We start from the raw sequence: 16308 nt of genomic DNA on the forward strand, positions 1-16308 counted from the left end.
GTCTCCATACACACTCCAATAGATCAAAATAGACCACGTTGCTTTATTTTTTACCTTACATAAATGAACTTATTACCACATAAAAACAGATAGTTTAGAATTTTGCTGGGTCTCTCAGTGTCAATGTTAAACACGTGGATACGTTTAATTAGAGATGTGTTGCTGATATTGAGTCATTATAATGCAGTCATCTCCTGTCTGCGTTGATGGAGTGCATGTTTTACACTGGACCACACACACACACACGCACACACACTGCTAGACCACAGCCCCATGGTGAGAGCCCATGCTGGGTGGTAGTGCACTCAGTGTTGTGTTTCACTCTGCTGTCTGATCTCTTAACCAATTAACTGCCAGGGATCGTATACAGGACATTCCTTACATACCTGACCCCTTTAGTCACTAGCCACCCCTTAACACCCACACACACTTCCCTCAGACCCCCTTCCGTGTGTGTGAGTAGGCCCAGTCCCTGCATTGCTCATCTAAGTAAACAGGATGGAGAGACAAAGTGAAAGACAGAGATACTGTAGAATGAAAGCGAGTCACCAGTGTATTCCCTCATTCTCTCCTCCCCCATCATACTGTCATCTCTGAGCTGAAGCAGAGAACACAACCCCCCATGAAGAGAAGGCAAGAAATCAGGGAGGGAGGGAGGGAGGAAACGAGGGATAGATGAAACAAAGCAATGGAGAAAAGAGTCCTGTGGAAAATGTGATAGAAACGTGTATTCTGTATGAATGTGTTTTTCATCATTGTATTGTAGGTACATCATTACAGTATTGTCATAGGATGAATGAGATGTATGAAATGTGCCCCTCACAACTCCCAAGAATTCGTTTTATCAGCTCTGCAAGTTCAGAGTCAAGAAATAACCTTTATCTAATGCGTTCTCTCTCTCTCTCTCTCTCTCTCTCTCTCTCTCTCTCTCTCTCTGTCTCTTACTCTCTCTCTCTCTCTCTCTCTCTCTCTCTCTCTCTCTCTCTCTCTCTCTCTCTGTCTCTCTCTCTCTCTCCCTCTCTCTCTGTCTCTCTCTCTCTCTCTCTCTCTCTCTGTCTCTCTCTCCCTCTCTCGCTCTCTCTCTCTCTCTCTCTCTCTCTCTCTGTCTCTCTCTGTCTCTCTCTCTCTCTCTCTCTCTCTCTCTCTCTCTCTCTTTCTCTAAGGAGCTCATTGAGGTGGACAGTGAGGTGGTCTTTGAGCTGGCCTCCTATATCCTACAGGTAAGTCAGTACTCTGACTCCAACGTATGTGGGTGTTCCAGACACAGACCACATTACTCACTTGACCTTTCCCTTCTACAGAAATAGTGAGCTGTCTCTCCTTTAATCCTGCTTTATATGAGAAGTGTTGTTTCTCTAGCCTGGATCTGTGTCTGCTCTAGCCAACTCCTCTGACTGTTGCCATTGGTATGTCGTGTTTATCATTAGAAAAATCAGAGTGTGTAGGGTTCCCCCTCAGTGTAGGTCAGCCCATTACCTCAGTACCCTGCAACACCAGCTTACACACACTCAGACTGTGGTGTGTGTGTGTGTGTGTGTGTGTGTGTGTGTGTGTGTGTGTGTGTGTGTGTGTGTGTGTGTGTGTGTGTGTGTGTGTGTCTGCCAGTGCAGATTTATCAGGTAGGCATCTCTTGGCCTTTCGAGGTTTTGTTCCAGATGGATAACATTTCTCTCTGATTTCACCACAGGAGACCTCACCATACTCTCACTCACCCACCCACCCGTCCACCCACACAGACACACACACACACGCACACGCATATACACACTCACTACCTGACCCACAAAAGCCAGCGTTATCCCCTCCATAATAGTGTATGCAGGGGCGCAACTTTCACTGGTGACGGCCCCACATTCTGAAATTGCATTTTGGTCTCCCCCAGTTTCATCATTGGAATGTGATACTAAACCAGGCAACGGGGGGCTTTAGGACCCAGCGGATGCCTCCGAGCGGTCGGTTAGGCTGTTTGGAGTGTTTATCCGACTGGATTTTAAAAGTAAATAAATAATTATGTCCCCCCTACTTCTAAAGCTAAAGTTGAGCCCCTGATTGTATGTATCAGTTAAATAAAGGTTAAATAAATAAATAAAACAGGGTTGGGCTCAAATAAAACCAATTGTTATTGGTCACATACACATGGTTAGCAGATGTTATTGCGAGTGTAGCGAAATGCTTGTGCTTCTAGTTCCGACAGTGCAGTAATATCTAACAAGTAATCAAACAATTCCACAACTATCTGGATGAGCGATGACCAAGCGGCATAGGTAAGATGCAATAGATGGTATAAAATACAGTATATACATATGGGATGAGTAATGCAAGATATGTAAACATTATTAAAGTGTCAATCCATCATTGAATTGAGAATGCCTCATCAATTCCAGTTAAATTATTGAATTTGAATTTAAATTTAAATTGAAGTAGTAAACAGGATACAGAATTGCATTTCAAATTTGAATTCAAGGAAATATAATTAAATTCTGTGAAATTCAATGAAATCCAAATGCTTCTTCTATTCTATATTAGGTGTATACAAATATACATCTTGTACATAAAACATCAAACATGACGTTATACACATGCATAGAAAATATTGTTGAAACAATAGATTTCCAGGACAAACTCTTCAAATGAATAACCAAGGAAACAAAACCTGTATACGAATATAATAAGTTATTTTCTTTCATGAATCACGTACTGTACATTTTGTTCAATATGGGGAAAATACTACATTTCCCAGAATACATTAGTTTAACCCTCGTGTTGACCCCGAGGCCTTCAAAAAGAAGCTAAATAAATGAAATGGTTAGTGGAAGTATAATTGCCTATTCTAAGCACTAAGGTTAAAAGAGGATATGAACATTGTTTCCAGAGAAAAGTGATATATTCTTTGGTATCTGGAAGTGTGAACTGTAAGATTCAATGAAACTCCCATATTCTATGAATGAGTGGAACTTCTTTGAAATGCACTGAATTAAATTCTACTTCCAATTTCAATTAATGAGTTGAATGTGAGTAAATTCCAAAATTCTGAATTGAGCCCAACCCTGGTGCTAAGCATGTCTTTTCTCTCTCCAGGAGGCTAAAGGTGACTTCATCAGGTAAGAACAGTTATTATGTATCTCTACTACAGTAATCTGTATGTGTATAATGCACAGTAGAGAGGAGGTGGCCCAAGTGTTTCTTTGGTTTTTGTGTGAGGGGAAGGTTGGATAGGTGTGTGTGTGTGTGTGTTTGTGTTTGTCTGTGTGTTGACTAAAATGTAAAATGTGTGTGTGTGTGTGTGTGTGTGTGTGTATATGCGCGTGTGTGACAGGGGAACAATTACACCCTGTGTAGGGGGTCTGTCCCTGGCCCTCTGAGCCCCTCAGAGCAGCAAAGCAAATCGCTCCGCTCCCTCTCCTCTCAAAGGACCTGCCTTTGTCTGCCTGTCCTCCATCCCTCTATCCTTCTCTCCTTTTCCTCTCAACCCCAGTCCCCTGATTCACTCTCTCCATCCAGCTCTGAAGAGTCTTTAGAGAGGGTCAGTGGGGCGTAGTTTATTGTAGTGCATGGCTGTGTGTGTGTGTATGTGTGTGGTGAATGTGTGTGTGTGTGTGTGTGTATATGTGTGTGTGTGTGTGTGTGTGTGTGTGTGTGTGTGTGTGTGTGTGTGTGTGTGTGTGTGTGTGTGTGTGTGTGTGTGTGTGTGTGTGTGTGTGTGTGTGTGTGTGTGTGTGTGTGTGTGTAACAGGGCTCCACTGTGCATGACTGCTAACCAATTAAGACCAGAGCAGTGTAACAGGGTGAGACGAAGCCAGGGAGGGCAGCTCACATGATGAGCCTTCTGCCCCCTAAAACAGTTTGCTCTCTATTGATTTACACTTTAATGGGGATGCATGATATGCCGGCCACTGTATCGGGTTGGAGGGTGAAGGTTAGTTAGAAGCATCGTAGTGAAAATGTGCATTTACAAAATGACATGTGTTTGCAATTATATTACAATGTATAACTTTGGTCATTTATAATGGTGTTTTTTGCGTTACTATCTTTCTTTAAATACAGCTGGATTGCAAGGCCTTTACAGTTAAAAGGAAACTCAAGCAGTATCTTATCGTTGTTCTGTATCTTAGATAGGTAAAGGATACAGATTATTCATCAGTGTGTGAGCGGTGAAGACAGTGTAGATTAGAGGGTTGAACAGCGTTCACCTTTGACCCCATTTCCTCTTCCTCACTGAGAGCATAAATAAACATGGCGTCCCACTGAGATCTGGAATGTGACACACACACAGAAAAGGAGGTCATGATTCACCAAATCATGCCAAAATGGTAAAGGCCAAAGATGTAGTGGAGGATAAATTATGTTTACACACCTTTTTTGGTGAATAAATAGCATTTACAGACGTATATTAGGCTAAATATTACGCTAGCATTGTTAGCTAGCCTTTTGGGGGCCCTAGATGGGATTTGGTTGGTGGGCCCCCCCACCTCGCGGGCAAAACATTTTAGTGACCTCCTAGATGGCGGAGAGAAGGTTTTCTGCAATCGTACACAGTTTTCCATGGGGCAGAGAGAACATTTAGCAATTTTATAAAACATGTCATGCAATTATACTAATTTTGCCATGGGCAGATAGAAACATTTTGCAGTTTTACCACAAATAGGAGGGTGAAGAGACATTTTTGCAGTTTTAAAGCAAATTTCTTGCCATTCGACACATTTTGCCATGTCTTATGCCATGTAAATGATATCTGAGTGGGAGTGACTTACAAAATCAATGGGGGTCCCCTGGAGGTCAAGGCCCCTGGGCACGTGCCCTGCGTGCCCGGGCGTATTCGGCCATGATTACTACAAGTTTAGATAGCTGGCTAGACTACCTTACCAATCTGAACATTGTTAGCTGACATGGCTAATTGGGTGACTGTCAGTGACTGATAAAACAAGAGAAAAACTGCTGATGCACAACCAAAATCACACCTTGTGTATTCTTCTATTCTAACTCTCAACAGTAAGTTGAGACCCCGACTGAGTTAAAATATATATATATATATATATATATATATATATATATATAATAAATTCAAACGATTTTGTTTTTCGGGGGTCGGGAGTCCTAGGAGACCGCCTATGTCGCTTATGCCTGGGGCCGGCTCTGATTCTTTGTGCTGTGGTTTCCAGATTGGGTGGTAGAGGTTGGGATTGGGAACCATTGCTCTCGGTCAGGTGTTAGGTTACTGTTATATTTCCAGAGTGTTGGCTGCCTTGTTTCCAGGGCTTTCCCCCAGTCTCAGTCTCAGGGGGCTGGGAGGCTTAGGGGATTACAGAGGGGTTTAAGACTGGGAGTCTGGGGTCTTCGTCATCTTTCTCTCTCTCTCTCTCTCTACAGCTGTTCCCTAGATAACGCCCAGCCAGCTGTGTGACTGTCTCATCAGTCCCACTAAAACACAACAGGGCAGCATTATTCCCCCCCCCCTCCCAACCTTGTCAGTTACTAACTCTGGCCAAACCCATAGATGAATCATGAGGAAATACCCTTGGATTAAAGTCAATACATCATTGTAGTAGACAAACATTACATTATTGAAGACACCTTTTGGAGGGGCATATATCACTAATGCCAATCTGTCTCCAACACCTCTTGGCAGTTTGAGTTCAGTGTGTGTTCACAGTAATGACGTGTGTGTTTCTGTGTGTGTTCACAGTAATGACGTGTGTGTTTCTGTATGTGTTCACAGTAATGACGTGTGTGTTTCTGTATGTGTTCACAGTAATGACGTGTGTGTTTCTGTATGTGTTCACAGTAATGACGTGTGTGTTTCTGTATGTGTTGCAGTAATGACGTGACAAGGTCAGACCTGAAGAAGCTTCCAGCTTTGCCGACTCAGGCCCTGAAGGAACACCCATCTCTGGCCTACTGGTTAGTCCCAGCCTGTCTTATTGGCCCAATTGACCAGGGCCACCTAACTCTACTGCCTGGTTGCTCGACCTGGCTGCCTGGTTGATATGATTCAGTTATATTTTGTGTATGTTTTCTGTTCCAGTGAGGACCGGGTGATAGAACACTACAAGAAGCTCAATGGACAGTCCAGAGGGCAGGCCATAGTCAAGTAAGACTGGACAGGGGAAGCGCGTGTGTGTGTGTGTGTGTGTGTGTGTCTTGTGTCTTGTGTTCTCTTTCTGCATGCTCTCTCTTGAGCTGTGTGTGTGTGTGTTCAGACATCTGTCTTACATGCTGAATGTGTATCCATATGTGTGTGTGTGTGTGTGTGTGTGTGTGTGTGTGTGTGTGTGTGTGTGTGTGTGTGTGTGTGTGTGTGTGTGTGTGTGTGTGTGTGTGTGTGTGTGTTTATGGTGCTCTCTCTCTCTCTTCAGTGTGTGCTGTGAAGTTGAACACTGGGAGCTCTCTGACTGACTAATGTCTCTCTCTGTGTGTCTCTGTATCTTTGTCTCTTACAGTTATATGAGCATCGTTGAGTCGCTACCTACATATGGGGTACATTACTACACTGTTAAGGTACAACTTTATCACCTAGTCACACACTCTCTCTCTCTTGGGGTTGGGGGCTGAGTGGGTGGGTGAGTTTTTTGGGGGGGTGAGGCTTTGGGTGGCTATGAAATACACACACAACCTCTGATGTGTGTCTTCTCGCTGTGCGTGTCAGGATAAGCAGGGAATTCCGTGGTGGCTGGGACTGAGTTATAAAGGAATCTTCCAGTATGACTACCAAGACAAGGTCAAACCCAGGAAGGTAAGACACAGACATTAATTATCTCTCTTTCTTTCAATCTCCATTGTGTGTCTGAAGTTTTATAAAGATGTAACATCCTGTCATTCCATCAGTCACCTGGTAGTCTATTAAATCCTTTCACCTTTGACCCTAGTAATGTCCAACGTCTCCTCGCTAGATGAACGGGGACACACACACATGCCGTCTGTGAACTCTGACCCCTCAGCCCTGACAAAGGCTTCCTGTCTGCCTCAGCTTTCCTGTTTGCCCATCCTGTTCCAGTGTGTGTGTGTGTGTGTGTGTGTGTGTGTGTGTGTGTGTGTGTGTGTGCGTGCATTCCAGTCTAAATGTCTCACCACTGTGCCCCCTTCCCCCCAGATTCCAGCTCTATCCCATAATAGTCTCATATCCTGAGGTTTCCTAGACGTTACCGTGGAGACAGGATGGGAATGCTGGCCTAGTCTCCTATTTTAGGTCACAGGAATGAGTTGGGAGTTGGAGAACCAAAAATTGGTTCTGTGAAGTTCCCAGAACATTTGTAAGGTCGCCGCACATGTTCTCATAACACAAAAACTGTAAGTCATTCTGATGATTATCGCCTGATGTTGCAATAACGTTCCTAAAGCACTTTTAATCAGTTCTTTAAAGGTTCCCAGAATATTTCATTAGGTTGTGGGAACAGTCTGGTGGGAACATTGTGGGGACATCACGAAGGATATGTTGCCAAAACACAAAAACTGTCCAGTTGTACGGATGATTCTACAATGTTTCTTTTAGGGTGCGAAAAACATTCACCTGATGTTACAGGAACGTTCCCATAACACTTTTCATTTGTTCTTTAAGAGTTCCCAGAATGTTTATTTAGGTTGTGGAAACATTGTGGGGATATGACAAGAGATAGGTTCCCAAAACACTAAAACTGTCCAGTTGTGCTGACATTTGGATAATGTTTGTATCAGGGTGCACAAAACATGAATTTGATTTTGCAAGATGTTCACAGACAGCCTTTGAGTTATTTAAAGATTTCCATAACATTTAATTAGATTGTGTGAACAGTATGGGTACATTACAAGAGAGGGATCCTTAAACACAAAATATGCTCATTTGTGATGACAATAATGCAATGTTTAATTGAGGTTGTAAGAATGTTGACAGAACACCTGATCTAAGGTTCCCAGAACATTTACTTAAGTTATGGGAGTTGTCTGGTATGTTCTTGTGACATTCACATAGGTTGCACAGAACATTCCCACAATGATCCACAATTCCCAAATAAGTATTTTATGACATTCATCTCATATTTGATTTAGGTTTAACATAATATTCAATTGATGTTTACACAATATACAGTTGCAAGAAAAAGTTTGTGAACCCTTTGGAATTACCTGGATTTCTGCATTGATTACTGATAAAATGTGGTCTGATCTTCATCTAAGTCACAATAATAAACAAACACAATCTGACTAAACTAATAACACACAAACAGTTGTATTTTTCATATTTTTATTGAAGACATTGTGTAATCATTCACAGTGCAGGCTGGAAAAAGTAAGTGAACCCTTGAATTTAGTAACTTGTAGATCCTCCTTTAGCAGCAACAACCTCCACAGAACGTTTCCTGTAGCTTCTTATAAGACTTGCACAACGTTGAGGAGGAATTTTGAACCATTCCTCCCTACAATTCTGTTTCAGTTCATCAATTGGGTTAAGGTCAGGACTCTGACTCTGCCATTCCAAAACACGAATATTCTTCCTTTTCAGCCATTCTTTAGTTGATTTACTTATGTGCTTTGGGTCATTGTCTTGTTGCATCACCCAACCTCTCTTAAGCTTGAGGTCATGGACTGCTGCCCTGACATTCTCCTGTAAAATGTATTAATACACTTTTGAATTCATTTTTCCCTCAATGATTGCAAGGCATCCAGGCCCTGAGGCAGCAAAGCAGCCACAAACCATGATGCTCCCTCCACCATGATTCACAGTTGGGATGAGGTTTTGGTGTTGGTGTGCAGTGCCCTTTTTCCTCCACACATAGCGTTGTGCATTTTTGCCAAAAAGTTCAACTTTTGTCTCATCCGTCCACAGCACATTTTCCCAGAAGCGTTGTGGAGCATCCAGGTGGTCTTGGGAATACTTGAGACGTGCCGCAATGTTTTTTTTAGACAGCAGTAGTTTCCTTCGTGGTGTCCTTCCATGAACACCATTGTTGTTCAGTGTTTTTCTGATAGTGGACACATGAACACAGACTTTCGTTGTTTGTAGAGTTTTCTGAAGATCTTTTGGGTTCCTTTTCTCACCTCTTTTAGGATTGCCCTTTGTGCTCTTGGAGTGATCTTCGCAGGACGCCCACTCCTAGGGAGAGTAGCTACAGTCCTGAATCTTCTCCATTTGTAGACAATTTGTCTTACCGTGGATTGATGAACACCAAGGTCTTTAGCAATGCTTTTGTAACATTTTCCAGCTCCGTGCATCTCTATAATGCGTCTTCTAAGGTCCTGTGAAAGATGTTGGGATCGAGGCATGGTTCACACTAACCAATCTTTCTGGAGAAGAACAGATTTGTCAGTAACCAGGCTTTGTGTGCCTTTATCTAAAGGGCAGGGCACCTGTGCAACCCACACCTCCAATCTCATCTCCTAAATAGAAACACCTGACTCCAAATAGCTTTTGGAGAAGTCGTTAACACAGAGGTTCACTTACTTTTTCCCAGCCTGCACTGTGAATGATTACTCAATGTCTTCAATACAAATTTGAAACGTACAACTGTTTGTGTGTTATTAGTTTAGTCAGATTGTGTTTGTCTATTATTGTGACTTAGATGAAGATCAGACCACATTTTATGAGTAATCAATGCAGAAATCCAGGTAATTCCAAAGGGTTCACAAACCTTTTCTTGCAACTGTACTGTACATTTTTCCTTGTCTTGGAGGTCCTTGGAACATGTCAATAACATCAAATCAAATTTCAAATCAAATCAAATTTATTTTTATATAGCCCTTCGTACATCAGCTGATATTCTCAAAGTGCTGTACAGAAACCCAGCCTAAAACCCCAAACAGCAAGCAAAGCATGTGAAAGAAGCACGGTGGCTAGGAAAAACTCCCTAGGAAAAACTCCCTAGAAAGGCCAAAAACCTAGGAAGAAACCTAGAGAGGAACCAGGCTATGAGGGGTGGCCAGTCCTCTTCTGGCTGTGCAGGGTGGATATTATAACAGAACATGGTCAAGATGTTAAAATGTTCATAAATGACCAGCATGGTCAAATAATAATAATCATAGTAGTTGTCGAGGGTGCAACAAGCACGTCCGGTGAACAGGTCAGGGTTCCATAGCCGCAGGCAGAACAGTTGAAACTGGAGCAGCAGCACGGCCAGGTGGACTGGGGACAGCAAGGAGTCATCATACCAGGTAGTCCTGAGGCATGGTCCTAGGGCTCAGGTCCTCCGAGAGAAAGACAGAAAGAGAGAAAGAGAGAATTAGAGAGAGCATATTTAAATACACACAGGACACCGGATAAGACAAGAGAAATACTCCAGATGTAACAGACTGACCCTAGCCCCCCGACACATAAACTACTGCAGCATAAATACTGGAGGCTGAGACAGGAGGGATCAGAAGACACTGTGGCCCCATCCGATGATACCCCCGGACAGGGCCAAACAGGCAGGATATAACCCCACCCACTTTGCCAAAGCACAGCCCCCACACCACTAGAGGGATGTCTCCAACCACCAACTTACCGTCCTAAGACAAGGCCGAGTATAGCCCACAACGATCTCCGCCATGGCACAACCCAAGGGGGGGGCGCCAACCCAGACAGGAAGACCACGTCAGTGACTCAACCCACTCAAGTGACGCACCCCTCCCATGGACGGCATGGAAGAACACCAGTAGGCCAGTGACGCAGCCCCTGTAAAAGGGTTAGAGGCAGAGAATCCCAGTGGAAAGAGGGGAACCGGCAAGGCAGAGACAGCAAGGGCGGTTCGTTGCTCCAGCCTTTCCGTTCACCTTCACACCCCTGGGCCAGACTATACTTAATCATAGGACCTACTGAAGAGATAAGTCTTCAGTAAAGACTTAAAGGTTGAGACTGAGTCTGCGTCTCTCACATTGGTAGGCAGACCATTCCATAAAAATGGAGCTCTATAGGAGAAAGCCCTACCTCCAGCCGTTTGCTTAGAAATTCTAGGGACAATTAGGAGGCCTGCGTCTTGTGACCGTAGCGTACGTGTAGGTATGTACGGCAGGACCAAATCGGAAAGATAGGTAGGAGCAAGCCCATGTAATGCTTTGTAGGTTAGCAGTAAAACCTTGAAATCAGCCCTTGCCTTAACAGGAAGCCAGTGTAGGGAGGCTAGCACTGGAGTAATATGATAAAATTTTTTGGTTCTAGTCAGGATTCTAGCAGCCGTATTTAGCACTAACTGAAGTTTATTTAGTGCTTTATCCAGGTAGCCGGAAAGTAGAGCATTGCAGTAGTGCAGCCTAGAAGTAACAAAAGCATGGATTAATTTTTCTGCGTCATTTTTGGACAGAAAATTTCTGATTTTGCAATGTTACGTAGATGGAAAAAAAGCTGTCCTTGAAACAGTCTTGATATGTTCTTCAAAAGAGAGATCAGGGTCCAGAGTAACGCCAAGGTCCTTCACAGTTTTATTTGAGACGACTGTACAACCATCCAGATTAATTGTCAGATTCAACAGAAGATGTCTTTGTTTCTTGGGACCTAGAACAAGCATCTCTGTTTTGTCCGAGTTTAAAAGTAGAAAGTTTGCAGCCATCCACTTCTTTATGTCTGAAACACAGGCTTCTAGCGAGGGCAATTTTGGGGCTTCACCATGTTTCATTGAAATGTACAGCTGTGTGTCGTCCGCATAGCAGTGAAATTTAACATTATGTTTTCGAATGACATCCCCAAGAGGTAAAATATATAGTGAAAACAATAGTGGTCCTAAAACGGAACCTTGAGGAACACCGAAATTTACAATTGATTTGTCAGAGGACAAACCATTCACAGAGACAAACTGATATCTTTCCGACAGATAAGATCTAAACCAGGCCAGAACTTGTCCATGTAGACCAATTTGGGTTTCCAATCTCTCCAAAAGAATGTGGTGATCGATGGTATCAAAAGCGGCACTAAGATCTAGGAGCACGAGGACAGATGCAGAGCCTCGGTCTGACGTCATTAAAAGGTAATTTACCACCTTCACAAGTGCAGTCTCAGTGCTATGATGGGGTCTAAAACCAGACTGAAGCGTTTCGTATACATTGTTTGTCTTCAGGAAGGCAGTGAGTTGCTGTGCAACAGCTTTTTCTAAAATTTTTGAGAGGAATGGAAGATTCGATATAGGCCGATAGTTTTTTATAATTTCTGGATCAAGATTCTGCTTTTTCAAGAGAGGCTTTATTACTGCCACTTTTAGTGAGCTTGGTACACATCCGGTGGATAGAGAGCCGTTTATTATGTTCAACATAGGAGGGCCAAGCACAGGAAGCAGCTCTTTCAGTAGTTTAGTTGGAATAGGGTCCAGTATGCAGCTTGAGGGTTTGGAGGCCATGATTATTTTCATCATTGCGTCAAGAGATATAGTACTAAAACACTTTAGTATCTCCCTTGATCCTAGGTCCTGGCAGAGTTGTGTAGACTCAGGACAATGGAGCTTTGGAGGAATACCCAGATTTAAAGAGGAGTCTGTAATTTGCTTTCTAATGATCATGATCTTTTCCTCAAAGAAGTTCATAAATTTATTACTGCTGAAGTGAAAGCCATCCTCCATTTGCGAAGGCTGCTTTTTACTTAGCTTTGCGACAGTATCAAAAAGAAATTTCGGATTGTTCTTATTTTCCTCAATTAAGTTGGAAAAATAGGATGATCGAGCAGCAGTGAGGGCTCTTTGATACTGCACGGTACTGTCTTTCCAAGCTAGTCGGAAGACTTCCAGTTTGGTGTGGCGCCATTTCCGTTCCAATTTTCTGGAAGCTTGCTTCAGAGCTCGTGTATTTTCTGTATACCAGGGAGCTAGTTTCTTATGACAGATGTTTTTAAATTGAGTTCCTCGGTTAGGTGGTTAACTGATTTTTGTCCTCTGACGTCCTTGGGTAGGCAGAGGCAGTCTGGAAGGGCATCAAGGAATCTTTGGGTTGTCTGAGAATTTATAGCACGACTTTTAATGCTCCTTGGTTGGGGTCTGAGCAGATTATTTGTTGCAATTGCAAACGTAATAAAATGGTGGTCTGATAGTCCAGGATTATGAGGAAAAACATTTAGATCCACAACATTTATTCCATGGGACAAAACTAGGTCCAGAGTATGACTGTGGCAGTGAGTAGGTCCAGATACATGTTGGACAAAACCCACTGAGTCGATGATGGCTCCGAAAGCCTTTTGGAGTGGGTCTGTGGACTTTTCCATGTGAATGTTAAAGTCACCAAAAATTAGAATATTATCTGCTATGACTACAAGATCCGATAGGAATTCAGGGAACTCAGTGAGGAACACTGCATATGGCCCAAGAGGCCTGTAAACAGTAGCTATAAAAAGTGAGTGAGTAGGCTGCATAGATTTCATGACTAGAAGCTCAAAAGACGAAAACGTCATTGTTTTTTTTTTTGTAAATTGAAATTTGCTATCGTAAATGTTAGCAACACCTCCGCCTTTGCCGGATGCACGGTGGGTATGGTCACTAGTGTAACCAGGGGGTGAGGCCTCATTTAACACAGTAAATTCATCAGGCTTAAGCCATGTTTCAGTTAGGCCAATCACATCAAGATTATTATCAGTGATTAGTTCATTGACTATAACTGCCTTGGAAGTGAGGGATCTAACATTAAGTAACCCAATTTTGAGATGTGAGGTATCACAATCTCTTTCAATAATGGCAGGAATGGAGGAGGTCATTATACTAGTGAGATTGCTAAAGCGAACACCGCCATTTTTAATTTTGCCCAACCTAGATCGAGGCTCAGACACGGTCTCAATGGGGAAAGCTGAGCTGACTACGCTGACTGTGCTAGTGGCAGACTCCACTAAGCTGGCAGGCTGGCTAACAGCCTGCTGCCTGGCCTGCACCCTATTTCATTGTGGAGCTAGAGGAGTTAGAGCCCTGTCTATGTTCGTAGATAAGATGAGAGCACCCCTCCAGCTAGGATGGAGTCCGTCACTCCTCAACAGGCCAGGCTTGGTCCTGTTTGTGGGTGAGTCCCAGAAAGAGGGCCAATTATCTACAAATTCTATCTTTTGGGAGGGGCAGAAAACAGTTTTCAACCAACGATGGAGTTGTGAGACTCTGCTGTAGAGCTCATCACTCCCCCTAACTGGGAGGGGGCCAGAGACAATTAATCGATGCCGACACATCTTTCTAGCTGATTTACACGCTGAAGCTATGTTGCGCTTGGTGACCTCTGACTGTTTCATCCTAACATTGTTGGTGCCGACGTGGATAACAATATCTCTATACTCTCTACACTCGCCAGTTTTAGCTTTAGCCAGCACCGTCTTTAGATTAGCCTTAACGTCGGTAGCCCTGCCCCCTGGTAAACAGTGTATGATCGCTGGATGATTAGTTTTAAGTCTAATACTGCGGGTAATGGAGTCGCCAATGACTAGGGTTTTCAATTTGTCAGAGCTAATGGTGGGAGCCGTCGGCGTCTCAGACCCCACAACGGGAGGAGTAGAGACCAGAGAAGTCTCGGCCTCCGACTCCGACTCGCTTAATGGGGAGAACCGGTTGAAAGTTTCTGTCGGCTGAATAAGCGACACCGGTTGAGCATTCCTACAGCGTTTCCCTCCAGAAGCCATGAGAAAGATGTCCGGCTGCGGGGACCGTGTGAGGGGGTTTATACTAACGTTACTATCTGTACTTACTGGTGGCACAGACGCTGTTTCATCCTTTCCTACACTGAAATTACCCTTGCCTAACGATCGCGTCTGAAGCTGGGCTTGCAGCACAGCTATCCTTGCCGTAAGGCGATCGTTCTCCTGTATATTATAAGTACAACGACTGCAATTAGAAGGCATCATGTTAATGTTACTTAGCTTCGGCTGTTTGAAGTCCTGACGAACCATGTCCAGATAAAACCTCCGGGGTGAAAAAGTTGAATGAAAAAAGTTGAGTGATGGAAAAAGTAAAAATATACGGTAATGAAAAAGTAAAAAACCGTCAGGCAACAAAACGCACAGCAGCGTAAACAAGTCTGCAAGTTGTGACCGGAAACATGAAGGAAATGTTATATTTAAGTTTGACCTAATATTACCACATCATTTTAAGCATGCACATTTGTAGCTCCTTAAAGCATAACAAAAGAAGATTTGGAATAAAATCCCCATTGTTTCTCTCTAGATTGATTGGCAATTCGCATTCGAAGACTGTATTGTAGGTGATATAGAATCCAATGGCAATTCATTTCATTCATGACATTTAATCATGCTAACAACAGCATTTAAACATACAAACTAGGGCCATAAAACTCTTAAAATAATTAATTGAGTTAATGGCATTAGTTAATTGTGTTTATTTGCAATTTTGGAAACTTGACCATAAATAAACCATTTTCCATTTAAAAAGCATTTCATTGAGGTATAAGCATACTATGTTTTGATTGTAAGAAAATAATCTGAATCAGAATGTTTTGAATGGCATTTTCACGATGAACAACACAAAAGTCAGTGTAACATACAGGTATTAATCCTCCCAATGTCCCTCTTATCAACGTTCTTAAAGTCTACACTTATGCACATACACGCAAGTACTGTTAGAGCTTCAGGCCTTCTAAATGAGTGTTCTCACAATTTCTGATTGGAGGGTTGACTTTAGGAAAAAATAACTGGCTCTATGGATACAAAGAACAAAGAGCTTTTAAACCTGTCCAAGAAGGTTATAAAATCCATAGAAGACAATAACAACAGATCAGCCAGGGCTGAGTTCATGTGAAGTATAATACAGCTATTGGATCTAGCCTAGGCTACATATCCATGTTCTTCCACATCAACTAGTCACAAGCTGCTGCTACTAGAATTGGTATCATTTGCTTAAATCTCTTGACCTGAGAACTATAACAAAAACAGTAGCTAAATGGAATGAATGTCCTATTCTGATTAAAATCATTGTGGGAAGTTAGTTGAATCAAGAGGCATTCAGCCATGGCATTGTAAACATTATTTTGGTTAGCTAGCTGTCCAATGTTAGCATAACTAGCTAGCTACGGTGCCTTGCAAAAGTATCCATCCCCCATGGCGTTTTTCCTATTTTGTTGCATTACAACCTGTAATTTAAATTGATTTTTATTTGGATTTCATGTAATGGCGAAACACAAAATAGTCCAAATTGGTGAAGTGAAATAAAAAAATTAAAAACAGAAAAGTGGTGCATGCATATGTATGCTATGCTATGTTTGCTATGAAGCCCCTAAATATGATCTGGTGCATCTAATTACCTTCAGAAGTCACATAATTAGTTAAATAAAGCCCACCTGTGTGCAATCTAAGTGTCACATGATTTGTCACATGATCTCAGTATTTATACACCTGTTCTGAAAGGCCCCAGAGTCTGCAGCACCACTAAGCAAGCGGCACCATGAAGACCAAGGAGCTCTCCCAAC

At 42.7% G+C, this 16308-nt stretch overlaps 1 protein-coding gene across 16 annotated transcripts in view; it reads left to right on the plus strand.

Moving 5' to 3' along the window:
• frmd4a (FERM domain containing 4A) overlaps positions 1-16308 on the plus strand; it is a 151968-nt gene that overhangs the window by 106506 nt on the left and 29154 nt on the right. For 15 of the 16 annotated variants that reach the window (XM_082962652.1, XM_082962646.1, XM_082962653.1 and 12 more), the window contains exons 6-11: positions 1164-1220; positions 3079-3101; positions 5815-5898; positions 6023-6088; positions 6438-6495; positions 6644-6730. In XM_082962652.1, coding sequence (XP_082818778.1) covers positions 1164-1220; positions 3079-3101; positions 5815-5898; positions 6023-6088; positions 6438-6495; positions 6644-6730 — 375 coding nt within the window. The remainder of the gene's footprint in view (positions 1-1163; positions 1221-3078; positions 3102-5814; positions 5899-6022; positions 6089-6437; positions 6496-6643; positions 6731-16308) is intronic. The other variant, XM_082962645.1, reaches the window with a different exon arrangement.

This window comes from Salmo salar, chromosome 16 (genome assembly GCF_965601325.2).
Source record: "Salmo salar chromosome 16, fSalSal1, whole genome shotgun sequence".
Taxonomy (NCBI): Eukaryota; Metazoa; Chordata; class Actinopteri; order Salmoniformes; family Salmonidae; genus Salmo; species Salmo salar.